The sequence below is a fragment of the Suricata suricatta genome, chromosome 7 (assembly GCF_006229205.1).
Source record: "Suricata suricatta isolate VVHF042 chromosome 7, meerkat_22Aug2017_6uvM2_HiC, whole genome shotgun sequence".
Classification (NCBI taxonomy): Eukaryota; Metazoa; Chordata; class Mammalia; order Carnivora; family Herpestidae; genus Suricata; species Suricata suricatta.
Window position 1 is genome coordinate 75,027,611 of NC_043706.1, and position 23,992 is coordinate 75,051,602.

At 40.5% G+C, this 23,992-nt stretch overlaps 1 protein-coding gene across 1 annotated transcript; it reads left to right on the top strand.

The window, feature by feature from the left end:
* The first annotated feature begins 94 nt into the window (after positions 1–94).
* On the top strand, positions 95–18,722 carry C7H6orf163 (chromosome 7 C6orf163 homolog). Its single transcript, XM_029945295.1, has 5 exons — positions 95–518; positions 4,553–4,647; positions 6,075–6,182; positions 11,381–11,583; positions 18,221–18,722. The coding sequence occupies exons 1-5, from the start codon at positions 371–373 to the stop codon at positions 18,651–18,653; spliced, it is 987 nt and encodes a 328-aa protein (XP_029801155.1). The 5' UTR covers positions 95–370; the 3' UTR covers positions 18,654–18,722.
* The last annotated feature ends 5,270 nt before the right edge of the window (positions 18,723–23,992 follow it).

A 23,992-nucleotide genomic window follows, 5' to 3' on the forward strand; every position in this document is an offset into this window, starting at 1 on the left:
AATGAATGGCTGTTCCATGCTCCCTTTGGTTATTATTTCTAGTTGCTTTTATGAGCAAAGCTAGTCCTAGCAACAGTTGCTAAGTAAGTTAACAATTTAATGCTAGAGTCTGGAAGAGAGCCACTGCTTACATCTTCCCAAATCCAGTGCCCATATCTATGTGGCAAAGGCTTCAAAACCGTTCTTTACCACTGGCCACATAGCCACTACCTAATCCTGGCGAATCATCTCGTCCTTACCAGCCTCTAACATCATCCTAAAACCTTGATCCTCTTTCAGCTTCCTTAAACTGCCAGCTTTTCTTAAAACTTTTTTTTTCTGATCCTGAGTACTTTAACTTTTAACCATAAAAGACATCTAAAATTTAATTATGATCCGAAATTCAAATTACACAAACTTTGTTTGCTGTGCTGTTTGTAATAAAATAATTCCACCAGCCCCTTTTGGAGAAACCTTCAAACAGATCTATGAATACAAGCCATTTAAGACACGCTTTTACACTCACAAAGATATACTGAGTAAGTAAATGCTGCTTTCCTTTGTTCTAATTTTTGATAGTATTATGTGCAATTCTTTTTGCTATATTGACTTTTATCAGCTCTTCTGATCACAGCTGCTTGTCTTGCAAGGGTGTCTGTTTGGCATGAGAAGAATATGGGTTGAAATCTAGCACTCAGAGTTGTGTACCTTAGGACACTTAGCCTCTTAGTGTGTTTCCTGTAGGGATTTTGGGGGTCCTATATAAAACAGGGATATTAATACCTCTCTAGTAGATTGGTTATGAGGCTTTGATGAAATAGTTTTTGGCATATAGTAGTAAATGGAGTTATTTTTGCCCTTGTCCATACTTAGGCACCTTCCTTACACATAGTAGAGGAAATACCTCTAAGTAGCACCTTAATAAATGGTGTTGCTATAACCTTTACTAGTAGCTTGTGACATGAACATAGGTAACATGGAGATAATCTGAGAATATTTACTAAATAGGCAAATCAGATTGTAATCACAAGTTTCCTTCTCTCCTTATCCCCATCGGAGTTTGTAGTCTGACTTTGAACATTAGCAATGTTTTCCTAAGGACTCTCCAGATACTTTCTGACTCTCTCTTCCTTTAAACTTGGTAACCTAGTGATTTAATTTTACTCCTGACCTTTGAAAATATGAGAAACTAAAGAATGGAGAGGGGCGCCTGGGTGGCTCAGTCGGTTAAGCCTCCGACTTCGGCTCAGGTCAGATCTCACGTTCGTGGGTTCGAGCCCCGCGTCAGGCTCTGTGCTGACAGCTAGCACAGAGCCTGGAGCCTGCTTCCGGTTCTGTGTCCTTCTCTCTCTGCCCCTTTCCTCTCATGCTCTGTCTCTCTCTGTATCAAAAATAAATCAAACATTAAAAAAAAAAAAGAATGGAGAGTGTTTTGAAAAAACTACAGTACAGGGAAAGATCAAACTAGAATCTTCCTCTAAAAACATCAATACCCAAACTGACTTAGTGTGACTTATTAACTACAGTCTCTGAAATGATTTGTTTTTTTTATACACAGGCCAGTGGATATCCATTCTTAGATATGCATTTAATGATTGACTTCTTATGCCTTCTGAAATATCTGAATCCAGATAAGCAAAATTAAATCTAACTAGTTAGAAATTAATATTTTATATTCAGTGAACTGTATTTGTCCTTGACTTTTTTATTAAAAAATTTTTTTATGCTTGTTTATTTTTGAGAGAGAGACAGGACACGAGTGGGGTTGATGGAGAGAGAGGGAGAGAGAGAGGGAGAGGGAGGGAGGGAGAGGGGTAGACACAGAATCTGAAGTAGGCTCCAGGCTCTGAGCTGTCAGTGCAGAGCCCAATGACCTAAGCCCAATTCGGCACTTAATCAACTGAGCCACCCCAGCACCTCTGTCATTGACTTTTAAGTCAAAAGAGTCAAAAGTCTCTGTTCTTTATAAGTAAATTCAAGAGCATGTGGGAACGTCTGTATAAAGGTTAAATGAATATTGCATAGGACAGTAGTCCTCAACCCTAGCAGTGCACACAGCTTTTAAAATATTTGTTTTTATGGGCTACCTGGGTGACTCAGTCAGTTAAGCATCAGACTCTTGGTTTTGGCTCAGGTCATGATCTCATGGTTCATGGGTTGAGTCCTGCATTGGGCTCCAAGCTCTGCCAGCGTGGACCCTGCTTGGAATTCTCTGTCTCCCTTTCTCTCTGCCCTTCCCCTGCTCAAGCTCGCTCGCTCACTCCTCAAAATAAATAAGTATTTAAAATTTTTTGTTTTTACTACAAATATATAAATACAGTCATTGGATTTCATATTAATTCAACACAGACTCACTAAATTAGAACCTTCAGAATCAGGCTTCAGCATGTGTTTGTTTTTATTTTTTTATATTTGTTTCACATTTTAATAGCTTTCTTTGGAAATAGTTTAAGGCAAGTTTTAAAAAGAGAACAGAGTTCCATTGTATTCCTCTAGTTTCTCTCATTGATACCTTACATAATGCTAGTGTATTGTCAAAACCAGGAAATTGGTATTGGACAATACTATTAACTCAGGTACAGACCTTATGTGCATTTTTTTTCTTGTTTTATAGTTTTATGAAATGTATCACATGTAGGGTTATGTAACCATCACCGCAATCAGGACATAGAGCTACTCTGTCAACATAAAGGAACTCTCCTGTATTACTCCTTACACACCCTAACCTAAACCCCTGGCAGCCACTAATTTGTTCTCTATCACTATAATCTTACCCCTTTGAGAATGTTATATAAATTAAACCATATAGTATGTAATTCTTTCAAATTGGCTTTTTTTTTCATTCAATATAAGGCCTTTGAGATCCATCCAATTTATTCTTTGTATTAGTAGTCTTTTCCTTTTTGAGTATTTTTTTTAAAGCTATGCAGGAATCCTGTTGTATAATCAGCATTGAGAATAATATAAAATAATGGGATTTAAGCTAAAAAAAAATAGCAACCCACAGTTGTATCACATTTTTATGAAATTTAATACATTGATGAACCATGCTCAATCACCTTTCTTCCTAAATCTTTCATAATCATATCCACACAGTTGGGCCTACAAAGTATATGTCCATTTCTACCATAGTATTCATTGCTCTTTGTTTTTAGATTCACTAATAGTCTAGGGTCATAGACTCTTAATGCCACTGAACATGGATGTTCATTTGCTGGTGACAGAATCACAACTCAGACTAGACCCTGCATAAAATAGAATTTTTTGGCCCTTTAACAGAGAAACACAAATGAGACCTGGCACCAGGACTTTCAGTCTAGCCACACTTGCTCTCAGTAAGTTGGCCTAATTTTTACTCCTGTAACCAGGCTTACTCCAGGAGCGGGAAAAAGAGTAGAAGTGGTTCCAAGCGGCTATTACCTCAAGCTTAGAAATCTCAGAGGGGAAAAACCTATATTCTCCTTAAATCCTTAAGTGAAATCCTAGAGAAGAGCCTGATTGACCAGGTTGGAGCATGTGCCCAATCCTGGGCTGATTATTACGGGCTGGAGAATAGGGACAATGTGATGGGACATGCAGGTTGGCTGCACACACACATACACACACACTCCAGAACAACATGAAATAAGAGAGGGATGTTCTTGAGAAAAATAGTTTCTGTTACCAGAGGGAAAGCAGAAATATTGGGCAACCACATATGTCCGCAATGGCGTCACCAAGCTGGTGAGAGAGACATTGCAATATAAGACATGCATTGTAATTTTAGGAAGTTGATTGTCAAGATCTGATCACATGAAAAGTTAATAATTCAACAAATCTAAGAGGAGAAATAAATGGAATGAAGAGTAGGTGGTCTAAGAGTTTGGATTGGGGAGAAAGATGACTAAGCGTGTGACTTGAGCACTGAAAAGGTTCATAGGCTGCGTACAGGCCCTGAGCCACCTCTCACTGTCCGCTCTGGCAGACAAGATGGAGTTTAGCTGCAGGTCTAGCTCTGCTCCTGGCTATCTGTGTAGTTCTCTAACCTAGGTAGACTTTTATTTTTTTGTCCAGGTGGGGAGGCTATTTCTGTGGGAATATAATGTGGAAATTAAATGAGACCATTGACAGAGAAGTACTGAACAGCTACCCCCTTACTCCACAACTGACACGGCTAAACCACGAAGACCTGCACATGAAGAAAGGCAGGTCTCAGAGTGAAGAAAGCATTTTCTGCTACCTCTTTCCTGGGGGAGATAAACACAGGGAGAGAGGAGCGGGATGGTGTGCTACTATCATGTGAATATTCCCTCACTGTCCTGTTTTAGGAACATGAAATGCTCTTCTTTTTTGCCACTTTACCTCCCCACTTGCCTATTGTATGGCCTGAGAGTGATGAAGAGAACAGACTGTCTCAAGACCCAAAGGTGCTGTGAGTTCCCACTCATGAATTAGGGGAAAACCTATCCCTTTAAAGAAAAGATTGAAATCTCCTAAAAGAGTAGATCATTTAGATGACTCTAATAAGTAACTAGGTAATAGTGAAAAGGAAAAAAACCTGGTTACTTGTGATTGTTTTTCCTCAAATACACAGGTATTGGGGCAGATATTCTGAATAAAGAAGAGCAATTCCAAGAGGCAGTACTCAAAGAACGTATTGCAAAAGCAGAAGCTGATGTGTGGATTCAGGTAAAAGAAACTGAATATCAACCTAAATGCATCTTTAGAGTCCTTTCATTCTTTGGATTTGTCTGAAACAATAAGCAGAGCTGATTTTGAATCCTGGCTATCTGTGGGACCTGGGGCAAGTTCTTCAACTCTGCAGCCTTGGCTTCTTCAAATGTAAAAGAGGAACAATAATATTCTATAGGATTGTTGAAGGAGTTCAATGAAATAATGTGTCTGGTGCACAAGGGCTGCTTAGTAAGAAGCAGACCCCATTAGGAGCTTCCTTCCTTCTAAATTGCCCCTCTGTGTCTGGATGATTCCTGCTCTCTTTATTCTCATGGGATTAAAGTTTCAAAAAAAAAAAAAGACATCCCTGTTAATAATTGTTTACTACTGCTTAATATTTAATATGTAGACCATCCATTTGTGCAGTGTGCAAGACCTTTGACCAAGTGCCTGTTTTCTCTAAATGCTGCATTATGGCATACTCTCCTTGCTCCCTTCTCTCCACAGTCCTTGATACCTTGTACTTATCACTGCTGAGGGTCATAGGGTCAATTTGAGTGTATTGAGGCCCATGGTCAGATCCCAGACACTTAACTGAAGCAAAATCTCAATCCTCCAGCCTCCACTTCTTCCAGTCTTCATTAGAATAACACGGACAACTTCCCAAAGAGAATTGTGGTCCATGAGGGCAGGACAAGCCACAGTGCTTAGATCATTGTTTCTCAGTTCCTTTATAAAATAGACATCATAGCAAACAGTGTTGGAATTGTCCAGCATTAGTGCCAGCACAAGGTTGGTATTAAAGTACTTTGAAAGTGCAAAATGCTCCAAGTGCAAAGGATAATATGAATAAAATCTTAGTAGTCTTCTATCTTTGAATAGTAAAATTCAAGTCAATTGCAAACCATCAATTATACACCCTAATATAAAGGCAATGCTTTTGTGAATAATCTATAATTTGAATGTCAGCATATCTAATGATCTGGGCATTCTTTTCAAGTAATAGAACCTCTTTCTGAACACATGATGCGGGGTGGGGGGGGTGGGTCTGGGATGGTGCTCAGCCTCCTTTCTCAGCAAATGCTAGCTTTGTGCATCTTCCCACTTCTCTGAATTTCCAGATATTCTGCAATGAGCATACATTACTTTGGTAGTCAATCAAGCAAGAAATAAAATGCCAAAGAAAAGACAACCAAGCAGTTTATACTAAAACCCTCTTTATCAGTTCCCAAAACAGGGATGTTAGCCATCGGTTGGGGTGTGTTAGGACATCTCCGGCTGAGGCAGCCGGTTTGCCATGGGAGGTTTGAGATGAAAATGGAGCAAGTAATAAGGGGCCCCATCATGGTTGCTAATTTTCAGTAAACATGAAAAGTGTATGTTAACATAAATGTATATATTAATATACAAATATTCATAAATATGGACTGTTTCTTTCAAAGGCTGATAAACTTCAAAAACAAGCAATCGAGAAGGCACTTGAAGAAGCAAATGACAAACACAAAATGCATATTCAGATTCTGGAAGAAAACCATCAAAAAGAATTACAGGTAATGGCTTATTTGTTGTTTTCTTAAGAGTACATAGATTAGTAGAAAGCTCTGGCAAAGGGAGAAGAGAAAAAACAAAATCTGCAAAACCTCGATGGGTGTTTCATGGAGGTTGGTCAGGAGACCCAGGATTTTCACTGAAGAGATGCTGAACTCACAGATGAGAGGCAGCAGTAATGAATGGGTACAAGAGAATCCCACCGGTCTCTGACGAAACAAACCCAAACCTTGATTGGGTTTCAAGGCCCAGAAGAGCCATCCTGCCTGTCTTACCCACCACATCTCTTGTGCCAGCCTCTCTTCTGTTTCATGGCCTTTTTCTGGGTCCTCAAACCTGAATATGCTACCTGCTTCAGGGTCTTTGTCAGAATGTCATTCCCCCACCTCATCAGATTTAGCTCAAACATCACTACTTTACCTGAATCACTCTGCCCTTATCGCTATATACGGCCCTCCCACACCCTGTCCCCTTTTACACCCATCACTGCAGTTAAATAGACTGCGTGATTACTTTTTGAATGTCTGACCTGCACATGACTGTAGCCTCTGTTAGGGCTTGTCTCTCTCATTACCACTCTAGCCCAGTATCTGGCACAGGGCCTTGACCTAGTAAGTGCTCAAGTTGAACTAAAGAAATAGGCTGTTTTCTTCCTTCTCCTGGGCTCTCTGATTACATCCTTTTCCCTAAATTTACATTTACTACGATACGAAGAGGGACCCTGAGCTTCTACTGAATCTTTCCCGCAGCACCATAAAACAAGGGGTCCTCTTTGTAACCTGTAACCTGTTCGAGCACATGACTATAGGTGACTAGCAAACTTCCCAGGCAGAGGCCCAGGAATTCAGTATTCAGGTCAGTACCTCAGTTATAAAAGCTGATCAAATGAAAAGGATATAGAACCATTCTTACATGTTGGCCATAGGAGGGACAAGACAGGACATGGTGCACATGTGATGATTCATGGACAGAGGCTGGAGGGAAAGTGGCAGAAATCTAGCTCCAGGTTTGGCCTAATTTAATATGAACATAATTAACAAACCCTTCGAGGACCACCCGCCCCATTCATTCATTGTTTTGGCAATGAGCACCTACCATATATCAGATCCGTATATTTAGTCCTCAGGAAACTTGCTGCAGGAAAGGGAGCTTTGCCCTAGGGTTCCTAAAGTGTAGTGGGATCCTCCTGCTTGGCACCAGTGGCCATGGTCCCAGAGAGGTTGGCTGCAGTGGTCCACGGACCATCCCCTGTTGCAGTTCAAAACATGGAGAGCATTTTTAGCATGTCTAGACAGGCCTGCTGGCATCTGCCAGGATGACCGTAAGTACTTAAATGCTTCTCTATCAGTTGATAGATGGCCACTCACCAAGCTCTTTCACACCTTAGTCACCCTGCTGCTTCTCCAGACTCCAAGACCTCCCCCAATTAAAAGGCTTACCCCTTTAAATTGGTGGGGAACTCCATTGCTGGCCTCTGCCCCGATGCTGCAGCCACAGTATGCACATAAAAATTTTTTTTGTTTATTTATTTATTTTTGAGAGAGAGACAGAGTAAACAGGGGAGGGACAGAGACAGAGGGAGAGAGAGAATCCCAAACAGGCTCTGCACTGTCACAAACTGTGAGATCATGACCTGAGCTAAGTCAAACGCTCAACTAACTCAGCCCCCCAGGTGCCCCAGTTTGCACATTTGGAATATTGCTCTTGACATTACATTGTGCTGATACAAGGGTAATTTAGCTGTGATGCCGTTTCAAGTACATTGACTGTACCCCATATTGTCTTTGAGTGGAGTTGATACACTTAGTGCCAAAGTGGAGGAAGTCCTAAGAAAATGGAAAGGGGAAAAGTTAGAAGGAGGTTGATTTTTCTAAAACAGTTGTCTAGGGTTTGGGAACTCACATTTATACTGCTAGCTCAGGACACTTTTTTGTATAACAAAGGAGTGATTTGTCGAAGAGGGATGCATAGGATTGTTTCAACTGTAGGAAACCCTGATGTACGCAACAGTACTGCTTCTCAGGAGGTGACTGAACCATCTGCCTCAGAATCTGTTCACCTGGGAGCTTAACATGCAGATTCCCAGGCTCCACCTGACCTACAGAGTCAGGGGCCAGGTTTTTAACCAACATTCCATTCGATTCTCCCATGTAGTAAGTTTAAGATTACCAGTACGTAGAGCGGAAAACCAAGCTCTTCTAGAACCAAAACCATTCAATCCTGATGTGTAGAAAATCACTAGGTATTACTCTTTTATGACATTAAGAATTTGGCATAAGTCTCAGATGCTTGCTGTTAAGTAAAGTTCCAAGATCTTATCCAATGGACAGATATTATTTTGAAAAGATGTTTATATTAACTTATTCTAATACATTATTTTAATAATATTAAAAAGCAAGTGATAAAATGGAAGCTGAGGGAAAATTAGAGTGAAAAATATAATGAAGTCAGGAGTGAATTTAAAACTTAAAATTGTACATATGCATGCATTCCTGTGCAATTTTCACTATTTGGGCTTTGAGCTTTCTGTCAGTCAATGCAAAGAGGAAAACGCCATGAATCACCATATCCATAAGGTAAAAACAAATCAGATACTCTGAGAGGCCCCGATATTCCTGCGTGTGGTAGCTGAGAGAAACTTCTCCCAAGGGAGACGTCTTGTCATAAGTGTCTGTGGAACATCTAGAACATCTACACAGTACATATGACGGGTTTCATGAGACTGTTTCTTACGATATCTCAATATATAAGCTGATTTGCTCAAAATGCATCTCAGTAAAAAGTAATTTAACTGGGGGACATTCCATTGAATAAGAACACCGCCAAATAGTCACTGAATTATTTTTGCAGCTTTAAATATATATCCCACATGCTTTGTGAGGCAGTAAAATGATTTTGCTTTTAATACATCATTACATAAAGGAAGGACTCCATTTAGTTCTTTGAATCCAAGTTCAGAACCCAGCCAAAATAAAGGGCTTGGGTGTCATTTGGGGGGGTGTCATTTTTTAATTCTATGATTCAAATAGAAATATTTTATGATACTAGTTCATTTATTATCTAAAGCTCAAACATTCAGCAATTTCAGTTGCTGAGAATACAATTGAAAACCCAGAAATAATTTTAAATATCTCCTAGGAATCTAAATAAAGGCCTCTGACTACAAGATAGAAACTCAGGATTATTACTCATAGCAGAACCTCTCCGTTCCCCACTCAAATGTTATTTACACTTGCTTGACAGCCTGAGCCAAACAGGTGTGGCTGCTCAATTGCACACATCCAAAATAGATTAAATGCCAGAAACTAGAAATGACAAAAAGGAGCTCACAGACAGCATTTAGAACAGAAGGTCCTCAGCACAACAGCATGTGAAGAACAAGAAACATTACAAAAAGCAGGTATCAGATCTCCAAAAGTGAAGCAGTCTGGAGTCATTCATAACAGAAAACAGGGAGCCCAATACACGTGAATAATGACTAAGTGCAGTACCAAATATTTAGCGCAATACAATCATTCTCCTTTACCTACCAGCGTAGATCATCAAGAAATGTTAAAGTGTGTTCACTATACTCCTTTTATGAAGTAAGGTAGATGTTACAGACATTTAGAAATATTTCCATTCAAAATGTTTCATTTCCAAAGAAGTTCGAGTCCTTTAAGAGATGAAGCCTTCTGCAGTATAGAAAACCTAGCTGGCATTTCTAAACAGCCAATGTTTCTCTTAAAATTTTTTTTCTAAATACATGAACTGAGGCCACTCTCAAGAGATTCTTAGAGTTGTTTCCTGTTGTTCTGTTCATTTTAAAAAAGTTTCACCCTTGGAGTAGCCAAAGTGAGAAGTTGAAGACTTTCTTTCTCTTGAAAAAAAACTGAAGTCTAACAAATATTTTAATTGTTATACACTTTTTTCTACAAAGCTAAAATCATTTCAGTAGAGTTTAAAAGAGAGAAAGCAAGCAGTCCTGCTCACTTTAAGTAGAGGGCTGTACAGGGTTTTTGGAATGCAAATACACTGACGAATCTCTTGAAAGACACTAGCATCACGGCCAACAGGAAGCATATCACTATGAAAGATAACTTAATTTCTAAATGCTCTCTTGTTATCCCTAAAATGGAGATAAAAATTCACTTTTAAATGAAAGTTTTGAAACTCTAGACAGAATTTTTTGCTCCTCCTTTCTTGCATAAAACACTCATTGCATGATTAAGTTGCTGGTTTTCTCCATGAGACAGTGAGTCCTTGAGGAGGAGAATTCCAGCCTCCTTCAGTTTGTAGTGTGTGAGCCCAGCATGGTGCCTGGCACACAGTGGAGTTGGTAGGCATTTCCAAAATGGTTACAGGTTTTCTTTGAGAATCTATTTTTCTTGAGTCCTGGTTTGACTAGTGCCTCTTCACTTTACTTGGCCAAAGGCACCCACAGGTCCTTCTCCTCTGGAACAATGGAGCACTTGTTTCTGTCCCCTTGGTAAATGAGAAAGGGTCCCTCAACACTAATGAGCTGGAATGCCCAAATGGCAGGAGGACTGGTCAGCAAGCTCCTGTGACTATAGTAATGGGCAACTGTTAGATGCCTGAGCTCAGGCTTCTTCCCATCCCGGATACACTTGGGAGGCACCATCATTATTTCTGTCATTTTCTAGGACTGACTTCTTAACAGAGAATCATATTATGTATTTCTTTTTTTTAATGGTTATTTTTGAGAGAGAGACATAGTGCAAGAAGGGGAGGGGCAGAGAGAGAGGAAGACGCAGAGTCTGAAGCAGGCTCCAGGCTCCGAGCTGTCAGCACAGAGCCCAATGTAGGGCTCAAACCCACAAACCATGAGATCATGACCTGAGCCGAAATTGGATGCTTAACTTACTAAGCCACCCAGGTGCCATGTATTTCAACTTGTGTATAAAGGTAATATGACACTATAGGATTTTGGACAATCAAGGAAAAAAAGACAGACCTTTATTCCATTTGTGCCTATTCCCTTCTAATATTACCTATATAAAGATTTATCCTGTATAGTTTGCATATTTGTGGTGTATCGTATAAATGAAAGTGTTCCATAGTATACACATTCTTTTAAATCATCAGTGTTCACAGGTACACATTCCAGCAGGTGAATTAACTATGATTCGAATAAACTCGTAGTGTGTATTTTTAGACATCAAAGCTGTAACATCTAAACCTATCAAACTGTTGCTTAAAGGAAATGGCAGCTAAAACCAAGATAGAGATGCACCAAAACATGGAAAATGAGCTACAGAGAGAACACCTGGCTGCAGAACAACGCATGATGCATAGAATCCAAAGGATTATGATGGAGTGCCGCAGGGAAACGGTCCAGGCTGTGGAGCAGGCCAGAGCGGAGGAGAGACAGAGAGCCCAGGAGGCAATCCAGGCCCAGAAAAGGTATTCCAGAGAACACATTTGCAAATCAGCATCTTACTCTGGCCAAATCAACTTAGAGAAAGAGATAAGGTTGAGGCATATAGGTGGATAGTTCCCAGTTTCTATGTTTTTACATTTTTTAAAGTTTATTTCTTTACCTTGAGAGAGAGAGAGAGAGAGAAGAGAGAAAGCATAAGAGGGGAAGGTGCCGAGAAAGAGGAAGACAGAATTCCAAGCAGGCTTATAGCTGTCAGCACAGATCTCAAACGCAGGGCTCGAACTCACGAACCACGAGATCATGACCTGAGCTAAAGTTGGATGCTTAACCGACTGAGTCATCCGGGTGCCCCTGTGTTTTTACATTTTTTTTATGGGACATATCAAACATAGAGAACAATATACAATACCTTGTATAGTGTGTATGGTTTACACAAAAATAACATGAATAGTCAACGACCTACTACTCATCTGAAGAGATTGAAAATTGCTAATGCTTCTGAAGCTCTCCTGTGTTCTTCATCAGTCACATTTCCTTCCTCTCCACACTCTCTCAAGAGATAACTACCATTGTAAATAATGTGTTTTTCATTCAGATTCTCCAGTTTTAAGAGACTAAGGAGAGATAGCTAGCTGATATCATACACTAGCATGGATGTGTTACTTTTGGTCTTTCTCTTACTACACAAGTGATACATGCTGTAAATAAAATTGACACTTTGGAAATGTACAGGGCAGAACTTGTTAAGCTCTGATTTACTGCTTCCCTACCCTCTATGTCTCCCAGGGACTTCATTTTAAATAATGGTGTCTGTCTCATTCTGTGCCCTTATGTTTTACATAATCAAAATAATTTTTATGTAAATCAGATCACTTGTTTTTAAGAATACCAAAGTAATCATTTTATTTAAATGATTTTAAATAATTTTTAAATGTTTATTTATTGGGGCACCTGGGTGACTCAGTCGGTTAAGCGGCTGGCTTCGGCTCAGGGCATGATCTCACAGTTCGAGCCCCACATCAGGCGTCTAGAGCCTGCTTCAGATTCTGTGTCTCCTTCTCTCTGCCCCTCCCCAACTCATACTCTGTCCCTCTCTGTCTCTCACAAATAAATAAATGTTAAAAAATTGTTTTAACATTTATTTATCTTGAGAGAGATTGAGAGACAGAGAGAGAGAGAGAGAGAGAGAGAGAGAGAGTGAGAGAGAGAGAGAGCGAGCATGAGCACAAGCAGGGGACAGGTAGAAAGAGAGGGAGAGAGAGAATCCCAAGCAAGCTCCACTCCACATTCGGCCCAGAGCTCAATGCAGGGCTGAATCTCATGACTGTGAGATCATGACCTGAGCTGAAATCAAGAGTTGAATGCTTAACCAACTGAGCCACCCAGGTGCTAAGTTATTATGTATGCAAAGAACATTGAATGCAATTGGTCACTTTTAACAAGACAACAGTCATGATCCCTAGTGATTATTGGGACCAAGAGAAAACCACAGTTTCCCAGAGTTAAGGGACCTGCCTAAGATCACGTGGCTGCAGCAGCAGAATCAGGAATGAAACCTCTGCGTTTGGCTTCTAGTCTAGGGCTTGTCTCTTTTGCTTTGCTCTTTGATTTAATGAAAGAATCGATTTGTGTGTAGTTAATGGGTAAAAATCCTCTTGGTAGAGCTGTTTAGAACAGGGCCAGAGGTCAAGTCCTCTAGGAGTCATCTTTTGCAGATAAGTAAGAATGAGGGCTGCAGCTGTGGCTGTGTCAGTGGTGCCTTCCCTCATGCATAGGCTATAAATCATCATTGAGGCAGAAGAAGAAGGTGACAGAGGATTCTGGGAGATGGGTGGACAAGGTGGTAACACCTGGATGCGCTGCTGTCCGATGCAGTGACGGAGTATGCTTCTCTCCCTTCTTCTCTCCCTTCTCCCCACTTGCATCTGCAGGGACTCTGCTGCTCCTGTAGGAGCTTCTGGGTCCACACCTCACGCACCTGCAGTGTCTATTCCTTCCCTCACTCTGTTGCTTTCACCACCACCCCCACCTCTGACCCCTTCCTCTGTGAGGTTTGAATAGAAGATTTTCAATGGCTGCCTTTTATTAAATGAGTTGGCTAAAATTAGGGAACTGCCATGTCTGTTGTTTAAGCATACCCAACTAGAATGTTCATTTTGTTCATTAATGTATTCCAGATACCTAGAGGAGAGCCTGGCACATGGTATGCATTCTTTAAATATTTCTTAAACATGGGCCTGGGTGGCTCAGTTGGTAAGCATCTGACTCTTGGTTTCGGCGCAGGTCATGATCTCACGGTTTGTAAGTTCGAGCCCTGTGTCAGGCTCTGCACTGGCAGTGTGGAAGCTTGATTGGGATTCTCTCTCTCCCTCTCTCTCTGATCCTTCCTGTCTCTCTCTTGCTCTCTCTCAAAATAAATAAACTTAAAAAATATAATTATTAAACAAAGGTTCAAATTTGTTCTAATTAGCTTTACTCATTCTGCAGCACATAAGATCTTATTTCTAGACATTGGAGGATTCCAGTGACGCTTAGAGTATTTGCAGAAACTAATATATGGAGAAGGACTACTATTTAGAATTCAACTGTAGATCTTTTATTTGACTATAAACTATCAAGAGTTAAGTATTCAGAACACATCCATATCATGACAAATAGGTTAAATTCACAGAAAACTTGTTTGGGGACTGGGATGATTAGATTCTAAATAGATTATCGAGGAGACACTACTCTTTCCCTGGAAGGAAGGAGGAAGGAAGAAAAAAAGCATGCAAGCAAGCAAGTAAGCTTTGCTTGGAAAGGTTCTTCTAAGTGTTTTCTAGCCCAAGACAAAGGCATGAATGAAGTGACTGCACAGGAATTTTTGTAGTCATAGCTCTAATTCCTAATGATAGTTCCTTTTATTTAATACACAGCATATGCAAGGTCCTTTGTGTCCTTCTCACTGAATTCTTATATCCCTTCCTGAGGGATTCTGTCATTCTCTGTATCTTCAGATGAAGACCCTGAGTCTTAAGAGAGATACTGAGCAACTTCATATAGAGGTCATGTAGAGAAGGTCATATAGAGAAGGGGTGATAGGGCCCGATGTGAACCCTGGTCTATATGATACCAAAGCCTATGACCTTCTATTACACTACCCTGCTCATTTCACCAGAGCTTATAAAATACCTTCTGTGGATATGGTCCTGAGTCCTGGTGCAAGGAAATAAGGGTGTTTCCCGAACATGTGAAGTAACTAAAGCATGGCTGCCCCACAGACCAAGGCTAGATGGACAGGTACAAAGAACACATAAGTACCGGGGAACCCCTGGAAAGATCAGGAAACAGGGGTGTGGGTTGTGTGGTCAAGTAGGTTTTTTGGAGCCAGTCAGTCTTGGGTTGGGCCTTAGAAGGAAGAAGGTCCCATTTGTGAAATACTGAAAAGAGTGGGGGCAGCATGAGGGGAAGGTGGGTAGTGTACTGACGCAGAATCCAGGGAAGGTTAAGGATACAAATAACCCTGAGATATAAATGCAGTGCTGAAGGGCAGCCCCTAGAGATGTCCCCCTACCAAGCCTGTACATTGCCTGTTGCCTCATTTGAAGGTGTCACTAATCCTGCAAGACAAGTTCCCAGTTTCTCTCTCTTTTTTTTAAATTTTTAATGTTTATTTATTTTAAGAGAGAGAGGGGCGCCTGGGTGGCTCAGTCAATTAAGCGTCCGCCTTCGGCTCAGGTCATGATCTCACGGTTGGTGGGTTCGAGCCCTGTGTTGGGCTCTGTGCTGACAGCTAGCTCAGAGCCTGGAGCCTGCTTCAGATTCTGTATCTCTCTCTCTGACCCTCCACTGCTCACACTGTCTCTCTCTGTCTCTCAAAAATAAATAAAAACCTTTTAAAAAATAAAAAAATTTTTTAAAAAGTTTTTATTTTGAGAGAGAGAGAGAAAGAATGAGCACATGAATAGGAGAGGTCCAGAGAAAGAGAGAGGGAGAGAGAGCATCCCAAGCAGGCTTCATGCTGTCAGCGCAGAGCAGACCTGGGGCTTGATCCCATAAACCATGAGACTATGACCTGAGCCAAAATCAAGAGTGTATGCCACTTAGGTGCCCCTTGGTTCCCAGTTTCTTGGGTGGAAAATTAGAATATATTTTCCTTAAAGCACAATGATTATAACTGATTAAAATAGTGCTAAGAGTCCTATAGTTCAAGTGAAAAAATGGATTAATAGCTTATTGTGGGCTTATCAGGCAAATGTTCAACATCACTCTAAACACTTGATGCACAAATGAATTTGGAGAACAAATCCTTTTATAATTTAGGAATTGAAGAAATGGAGAAATCAGGGATTGGTTCTTCCTGTCTTAAAAAGAGTCACAATTTTTACTGATGGACATAGAAAAGAAGTTGAAAAGTCTGCTCTTAGCAATATATATGGGGAAAATGAAAAGTTCACATAATGGGTAAAAGGGAAGGAATGGACACTTATTACTCTTTAAACCTGTGAGCAGTATATCTCATACCATTCCAACGATGTTCCAGAAAAGTGAGAGAGGGAGCTAAGAGAGGCCCTAAAGAGCAAATCAATATGGTTTCCATATTTTATTTTTTCCCCAAAAGCCTAGTGTGGTTGGATTATTATATATTAGTCTCTATTTTTTATTTAGTTATCTATGTTTTTTACATTAAAAAAATATTTATTCATTTTTGAGAGAGAGACAGAGTCTGAGCAGGGGAGGGGCAGAGAGAGAGGGAGACACACAATCTGAAGCAGACTCCAGGTTCTGAACTGTCAGCACAGAGCTGGACGCGGGGCTCGAATTCATGAAAGCGATTTTGTGACCTGAGCTAAAGTCGGATGCTTAACTGACTGAACCACCAAGGTGCCCTTGTAATCTATTTTTCTTCTCTGAGAACCTATTTTATAAAATATCATGCTAAATCATATGTATATGGACACATACAAAAGTTATCCAAACATAGTTCATTTCTGGCCAGCACTACGCGTAAATAGGGTATGTAAATTCGAAATTCCGAGGTTAGAGCCTCATAAAGTTAGAGATGGCAGATGGACCCCACGACTTACAGAAAGAAGCATGAACATTCACACCATGTCAGAAGGGGAGTTGGAGGTCATCGAGTTGAAAACGCCATGCTTTCTGTTGGATGCCTGCTTGGCATTGGTGAGCTTCCCGGGTGCTTCTGTCATAGGGGTTTTGCAGGTGATTGAAGTGGTTGGTTAAAATGCTGAATGCCTCTACCTGTCATGTGCTTCCTAATGCGGATCCAAAATGTGCTGAGTCTCATCCTCACATCCACATGTGGCTTTTCGCTCTGACTCCCCTCTGTGCATAGTGATCCTTAAGATACTTGAGAAGAGAGAAGCATTGTCCAAGCTTTCTTTTGGAGGAGAAAAGAAAAAACAAAAAGTACTAAACCAGTTCCTTCAATCCTTCCTCATAGCATATGATTTCTAGACCCTCTTTTGAGAAAAAAAAATTGTGGGTAATCTGTATTAAAAATACTTAATTTAATTTTTTTTTTTAAAGAGAGAGTTGAGAACGGGTAGGGGCAGAGGGAGAGAGAGAATCTTAAGTAGGACAGTAGTCAATAAATGTTAACCCTTGTTATTAACCATATATATAGCCTTCTTGGTGGGGAAAGAGAGGAGAGAATCATAGCATCACAGCTAGAGAGGCGAGGGACAACTGATGTTTACCTCATGATTGGGGAAGCTGGCCACATTTGAAAGTCAAATTGAAAGACTTGGAGATAATGAGAGAATTGTATCTTGGAGGAAAGAATTCAGAAGATAAGGCAGATGCCAAGTCTTGGGAAGACTATGTTAGACTAGGAAGCAGAGGAGGAGGATTTTCATTAACAATTATAAATATTTGAATTACATTTGTAAGTTACTTTATCCTCAAATACCTATCAAACTAGGTAGGGTAACCAAAGGCATCCGCCAGAGTGTATTACAGTGGTTAAAGCTTTCGACCTGGACTCAGACTGCCTGGGCTGCTTATTTTGCCACTTTTACTGATTAAGTGAAATTAGGCAAATTACTTGACCTCTCTGAACCTCAGTTCCCTCATCAGTAAAATAGGCATAATAATAGATCCCCTCATGGGGTTTGTTTTGAGGAAACATTGAGCAAATATATGCATGGGATGCTCATTTGCTTGCCTTGTCTTTGATCATTTTAAGAGTGAAAAGGGGTTTGAGACCAAAAGGTTTGAGGTGACTGTCATAGAGTATTGTTCAGATAAAACTGAGTACAGTTCCCCTCCTCTGACTAAAGGAAGGGCTTGATCTATACACAGAAATACTTTCTCTAGGGAGTTGGGACTCTGACCCTACATCTTTTCATTTTTAATCATATTGCATTCATATTTTTTTAGCCACAGTGGACTTAGGTCCCTAAAACTACCAGACACTCAACTAGTAGGCCTCACCTTAGCCCCCAGCAGGGAACTCAGTGAGTGACGTCCCTGCTTGAAAAATGTTTTTGTACTGTTAACATCTAATGCAGTCCAATAGCTCCTCTCTACCTGCCTGTCTCACACTGGTGGCTCATCCGCACAGTGTGCAATAATGTCTCATCCATCTGAGGTGAAGGCAACAGCTTTTTGTTTTTGGTGGCTAACCCCATCTAACTTACGGACCCATATCTCTTGTAGAATGACGATGGAGAAAATTTTGAATACGGATGCCACAGTTACGAAGGATCAGAAGAGTGTGAACCAACTGATAAAAGAAAAAGAACATGAAATGAATGTCTACTATTGTATGGCTCAGAGGCAGAAGCAAGAAGAGGTTCAGGAAATACTCCAAGAAGCAGAGAAGACACATCGGGCCACGCTTGGAAATGTGATGGACAAGCTGGTTAGCACCCAGGGAGAGCTGCTGTCCATAGTGAGGCAGCTAGGCCTCATGACAAATTGGAAAGACTTCCTGGAGGAGGAGTTACAGGAAACAAGAGCAGCATTTCAAAAATATATCAATTTTACATTTCCTAAGCTCTCACCAGGACATGCAGATTTTCTTCTGCCAGAAAGAAAGAAAACACCTTCCAATCTTATTATTCAGGAGAATGAAACAACTCCTGATTAGAAGTCTTCAACTGAAATTTCACTACAAAAGCCATTGTTCCAAAGACTAAATAAATTAACTCAAAAACCATTTATTGATTCCCAGTTACATGCAGGGAACAATGGGCTGTGGGCATTTTGATGGAAATCTAAAATACTCAAAAAGCACATTCCAGGCTACATTGAGTTCTTTTTTTTTTTTTAATGTTTTATTTATTTTTGAGAGAGAGAGAGAGACTGACAGCTGAGCAGAGGAGGGTCAGAGAGAGAGGGAGACACAGCATCTGAAGACAGGCTCCAGGCTCTGAGCTAGCTGTCAGCACAGAGCCCGACGCAGGGCTCCAACCCACCAACCGTGAGAGCTCATGACCTGAGCCAAAGTTGGACACTTAACTGACTGAGCCACCCAGGCACCCCAAGGCCACATTAAGTTCTAAATCTGAGGAGAGAAAACAGTGATAGAAACCAAAACTATTTAGGAAGGGAAAAGGTTTCTTGGAAGAAGTCCAAAGAAACTTCTGTTAACTAGCTTTATTCATGTCTATGTCAGACATGTAACTACTTTAGAAATTGTTGCAGTTGAAAACAAGTTAAGAGACATGCTTTTAGATTGTTCCCATTGTGGGGAACTGTGCTAACGTCCAGTAAAGATTATTTTTTGTTGAACTGCAACAACATTGTAGGAAGAAAAAAAAAGCAATTTCCCTCAAATCCAATAAGAAAACATTTAAATTCTGGGATCCCTATATAAAATAATTCAAAGAGGACTCATTTAATTTCATCAGTTGTGAAAGAAAAAATACATCTTTGTTTTTTAATTTTTTAGAGAGAGATTGCACGTGAGTTGGGGCAGAGGGGCAGAGAGGCAGAGGGAGAGAGAGAGAATCTTAAGCAGGCTCCAGGTTAAGGGGGGAGCCCAATGCAGGGCTCGATCCCAGGAGCCTAGGATCATGACCTGAGCTGAAATCAAGAGTTGGACTCTCAGTCACCCAGGCTTCCCCCAAAAAACATCTTTAGAGTCAGTCTCCTGCTTCAGGGATATGAAGTCTTCTTGTGTTTATACTTAAGCCCAAGAGTGCTTTGAACCCCCTTTCCTTGGGTTAAAATGTGGAAAGCTTAAGTACCACAATGCTCAGGACCAAGACGTGTCAACATCCTAAATTAAGATGAAAGAAAACCCAAGCCATAATAACTTCTCTAAAAATCTAACATCCTTAAATTATTCATCACCAACTTCTGTTGGTGGCTTTGAAATTAAAACTTGGAAAGCATTTTTCAGTAAATTAAAAAGTACTGTTCTTGAGCAAGTCTTAAGTAGATTTGTTTACATTGAGTGTTCTTCAATTTCCTAATGGTAAAAATGGCAATTTGTTTACAATTGCATAATGGACTTTACTCTCCTCAGGATTTAGCTTCCTGATATTGCCGGACTAGAGCAATTCCTACTAACTGATTGCCTAAGTGCTGGAAGTCATAGCATTTATATAGTGCTTTTTGCAGCCTTTTCATTATCATTCTTCTTACAGCAATCCGAGAGACAGGACAGGTATTGCTGTTATCCTATTTTGTTATAGATCACAAAATAAAAACGACCATGTACTCAGGTTTTTACATGTGTGAAGCACTTTAAAAACATTGATACTCAATTCTCACAATGACTTTTGAAGGTAATTATTATTGTCCCCCGTATAGAGAAAGGGAAACCTAGGCCAGGGAGGTTTAATAGTTTTCCCCAGGGCACACAACTAATGACAGAGCCAGAGTTCAAAATATTACATGGCACAGGCACATGGATTCAGAGAGAGACCTAAGGTTTTTCAGAATTGAGTGGATAGTACAGCAGCATCTAGTACTAGGGAGTACTAGCTTATGCCAGGCACACTGAACATGGTACACAAGAGGACTCATTCATTTTCACAGCAGTCTGTGAAATGCACAAACCAGTAACACAGTCACAGATAGGCTAAGTCAGTTCCTAAGTAATGCAGCTTGTAATGGTCATAGCCAGAAAGGATGGGTCTTCAGTCCCTGGTTTTAGTCATTATTTTGTTCAGCCTGAATGCCAAGGCCTTGGTGCCTGGTTGGTACTCTGCAAGTCTGTGTCATGTCTTTGTGGGCTCTGTGATGAGGACAGAGAGAACGTGGTATTTTTTCTATGTCATGCATTATTTTTGTGTCATAGAAGTCAAAGGAAGTCATACCTAACATTGTGGTATCTGAGTTATTGGAGTCAACCACCAGATTCAAATATGAGCACATACCAGAGGGAAACAGAAGGAAACTGTCTTCTGAAGGGATTCATTTCATGGCCACAGGTAAGCATGACTCTTTGGCATCAGTGACATAGTGGGTAACATGAAAAGGAAGCAGGCAATGCATTTTTGGTTGGAAAAAAAGGAACCTAGCTTCTCAGTCTTTAACCAGTTTGGAAGAAATGAAGGTGTCTATGTTTTCAGTATTTTCCTTGTCCATACTGCAGTCCCTGCTCCCACCTCGGTTCCAACCAACAGCTTTCTTAGAGTTTTCTAAGTAATTTGGACCTATCAGAGGACTCACCTGCCCATGTTCCCAAAATACTAATCATCCTCCCGTCCCAGGGGGTGATCACAGAAGGTCCTATCAGGACAGACTGGCCTGATCCCAGCCCCCCATTCGCCATTTACCTCAGAGTCTGGAGTCAGCACCAACCATGGTGGGAGGGTCTCCTTTCACTTCTCGTTCTCATTCAGCTTTACTTCTCCCAGGTCCAGACTGAAGGAACGTCATCTTTGCTCTTACCCAAAAATCCTTCACCCTGATTTGATCACCTGAACCATAGTTTTCCTTAGTTTGAATGTTTCCCAGATAATATACCTCTGAGAACTAACAGTTCAAAGTGGATGCATAATTTGCCCTAAAAAAGCAAGAAAGGCTGATGGTAGACTAAAAATAAGATGTCACTCATATTTCCAGTGCCACATTTTATGGGATCACTCTCAGTAGTCTCTTGTTTCTATGGCATTGATAAGGATGACCCTGATGGATTAAAAAATGACACAATGGGGGTGCCTGGGTGGCTCAGTCGGTTAAGTGTCCAACTTTGGTTCAGGTCATGATCTCACGGTTCATGGGTTTGAGCCCCGCATCAGGCTCTGTGCTGTCAGCTAGCTCAGAGCCTAGAGCCTGTCTTCAGATTCTGTGTCTCCCTCTCTCTCTGACCCTCCCCTGTTCATGCTGTCTCTCTCTCTAAAATAAATAAAAACAGTAAAAAAAGGAAAATAGAGCAATGGCCACTTACTGAGCAGGTGCTGGGTATCAGACTGTGTACTAGTTTCCTGACTAAATCTTATCTTAATGAAATCTGATAGCAGCCCTATAAGCTTCCTACAAGGACCCCCACTACTCCAAAGTCAAGAAGGACAGATGCCACCTGGGGTTCTGAACAGAGATCAGTTACTTGTACTTCAAAGGTGAGAGTCTCCAAGCCAAGTGAAAACTGATAATGAAGTATGTTTTTGACATTTCAAGGGGACCCTTACTCCAAGGTTTTCTAGAGAAACTCGACTGAGACTAAATCAGACTATTTTCAAAAAGAAAGATTCCTTGAGTGAACCAATTTTTTTTTTTTTAGCGTAACATGAGTTGAGAACCTTCAACTCTCCTGGTATCATTTACTTTGAGTACAATATCTAAAGAGACCATTATAGACCTTAGATACTAAGCCCAATGGAAGTTATTAAAATTGGAAACATTTTGGAAAATTCTTTTAACAAGACCTTAAGGAGTACATTTCTCTTCCTTGTCTTAGATGCTACCTATACAACAGAAGTGCATGCAGGTCCCATGGTTTCTGACATACAGGAAGTTGAAGCCATCTGGGAACTTAAACTGGGGATCCTAAGAAATGACTTCAGTTTAATTTTCTAGAAGTCATTCCACCACCAACAAGAAAAAATCTTGTTTTTAGAGAAAACAGATCTGCAGGCTGGGAAACAGATGCATGGTACCACTAGGAGAGACGGAGAAGCCCCCTCCCATCTTCGTCACACAGCACAAGAGTTGGGTTATTTAGTAATTAAAGGACCTTTATGCTATAGAGAAGTCACTCTGATGTTTTCTCTCTCTAACCTGGATTCCTCTTGACCTATTTAAATCCTGCATATTCTAGTTTTAGGGGCCTTATTTACACTGACACCAGGTAGACACCATTTGGCAAAACTTAGGTTCACTTACAGATCAGGAATTTAACATTCAGCCTCCAATAATCTCTTCTTGCTTGGCTGACATCACTCAGAAAAGGAAAGAAGAAAGCATCGCCATTTGTGGTCCAGCTATCATAAGCCAGGCAGCATGTGAGCGCTTCACCTGCATTATTCCACTTCTCCCTCACAGCAACCAGACAAAGAATTTTAGGCACTTTAAGGTTAGGTACTCTGCATAAGGTCATGCTATTTGAGAAGTTCAGATGCATTCAACCCATTGCTATCTGATTCCAAATTGCAGGATTGAAAATAAGTGGGCTGTACCCTAGTTAGTTACAAATATAAACACTTTAATATTGAACTTAATGAAGTTAAAATTACCCTTTTTACATAGCAACTTCATGTTAGGTCTTAACATTTTCAAGGATCCAAGTCTGTCAGTCTGGTTTTTTTCTCTTTACTCTTGACCATATGTGATAGTTCCTATTTCTCATAGCTCTTTCCTTCTTACCCATGTGGGTATCTATTTTCTGCCACTGGACTTTGAGACCTGTCTGCAGAGGACCCATAACAAACTCCAGAGCTAGTCAGGATCCTTAATACATCACTTTATACTGCACAAGTATTTCCTATCCCCTCACTCCCAACTCAGTGCTCCCAAGCCGGGTCACTTGTATCATTTGCCCATTTGAAGGACTATCATTTAATTACATAACAGAATTATCCATAGAGATATAGATTTCAGTTAGAAATCTCATGTTTCTAGAATCTCTACAATCCAGAGAATACAGTCTCTAGAAACATATGGGATATATAGAGACACATGGGATATTCATTATTACTTTTGTTTATTTAACATGCATCGGGGAGTAGCCTACTGTATGTCAGGTACTAGGTTGCATGCTTGGGTTCTCAGTACCTGGAATAGGTGGTAATCTTTCCGCTTAGAGAAGTCAGCTGACTGAATAGAAAGATAGTGAATACATGTGTTATAATATTGTCAGGGGCTGGAGAAACAACAATGATACAGTCACAGCCCCATTCCTAATTCATGTTATGGGGTACTGGCAGGTGTTAATATTTACCAATAGTTGCCTTCTAGCCTACCTGAATTTTTTTCCTTAGTGCTAAGTCCTGTCCACATTAGTGAGGAATGGCTTGATGCAAATTTTGTTCCCAG

What these genes read in the sequence shown, in the direction of transcription:
- C7H6orf163 (XM_029945295.1), top strand. Translation starts at nt 371, where the DNA reads ATGATCCGAAATTCAAATTACACAAACTTTGTTTGCTGTGCTGTTTGT. An exon ending in ACCATCAAAAAGAATTACAG is followed by an intron (nt 6,183 to 11,380) that starts GTAATGGCTTAT and finishes TGTTGCTTAAAG; the next exon opens with GAAATGGCAGCTAAAACCAA. An exon ending in GCAATCCAGGCCCAGAAAAG is followed by an intron (nt 11,584 to 18,220) that starts GTATTCCAGAGA and finishes TATCTCTTGTAG; the next exon opens with AATGACGATGGAGAAAATTT.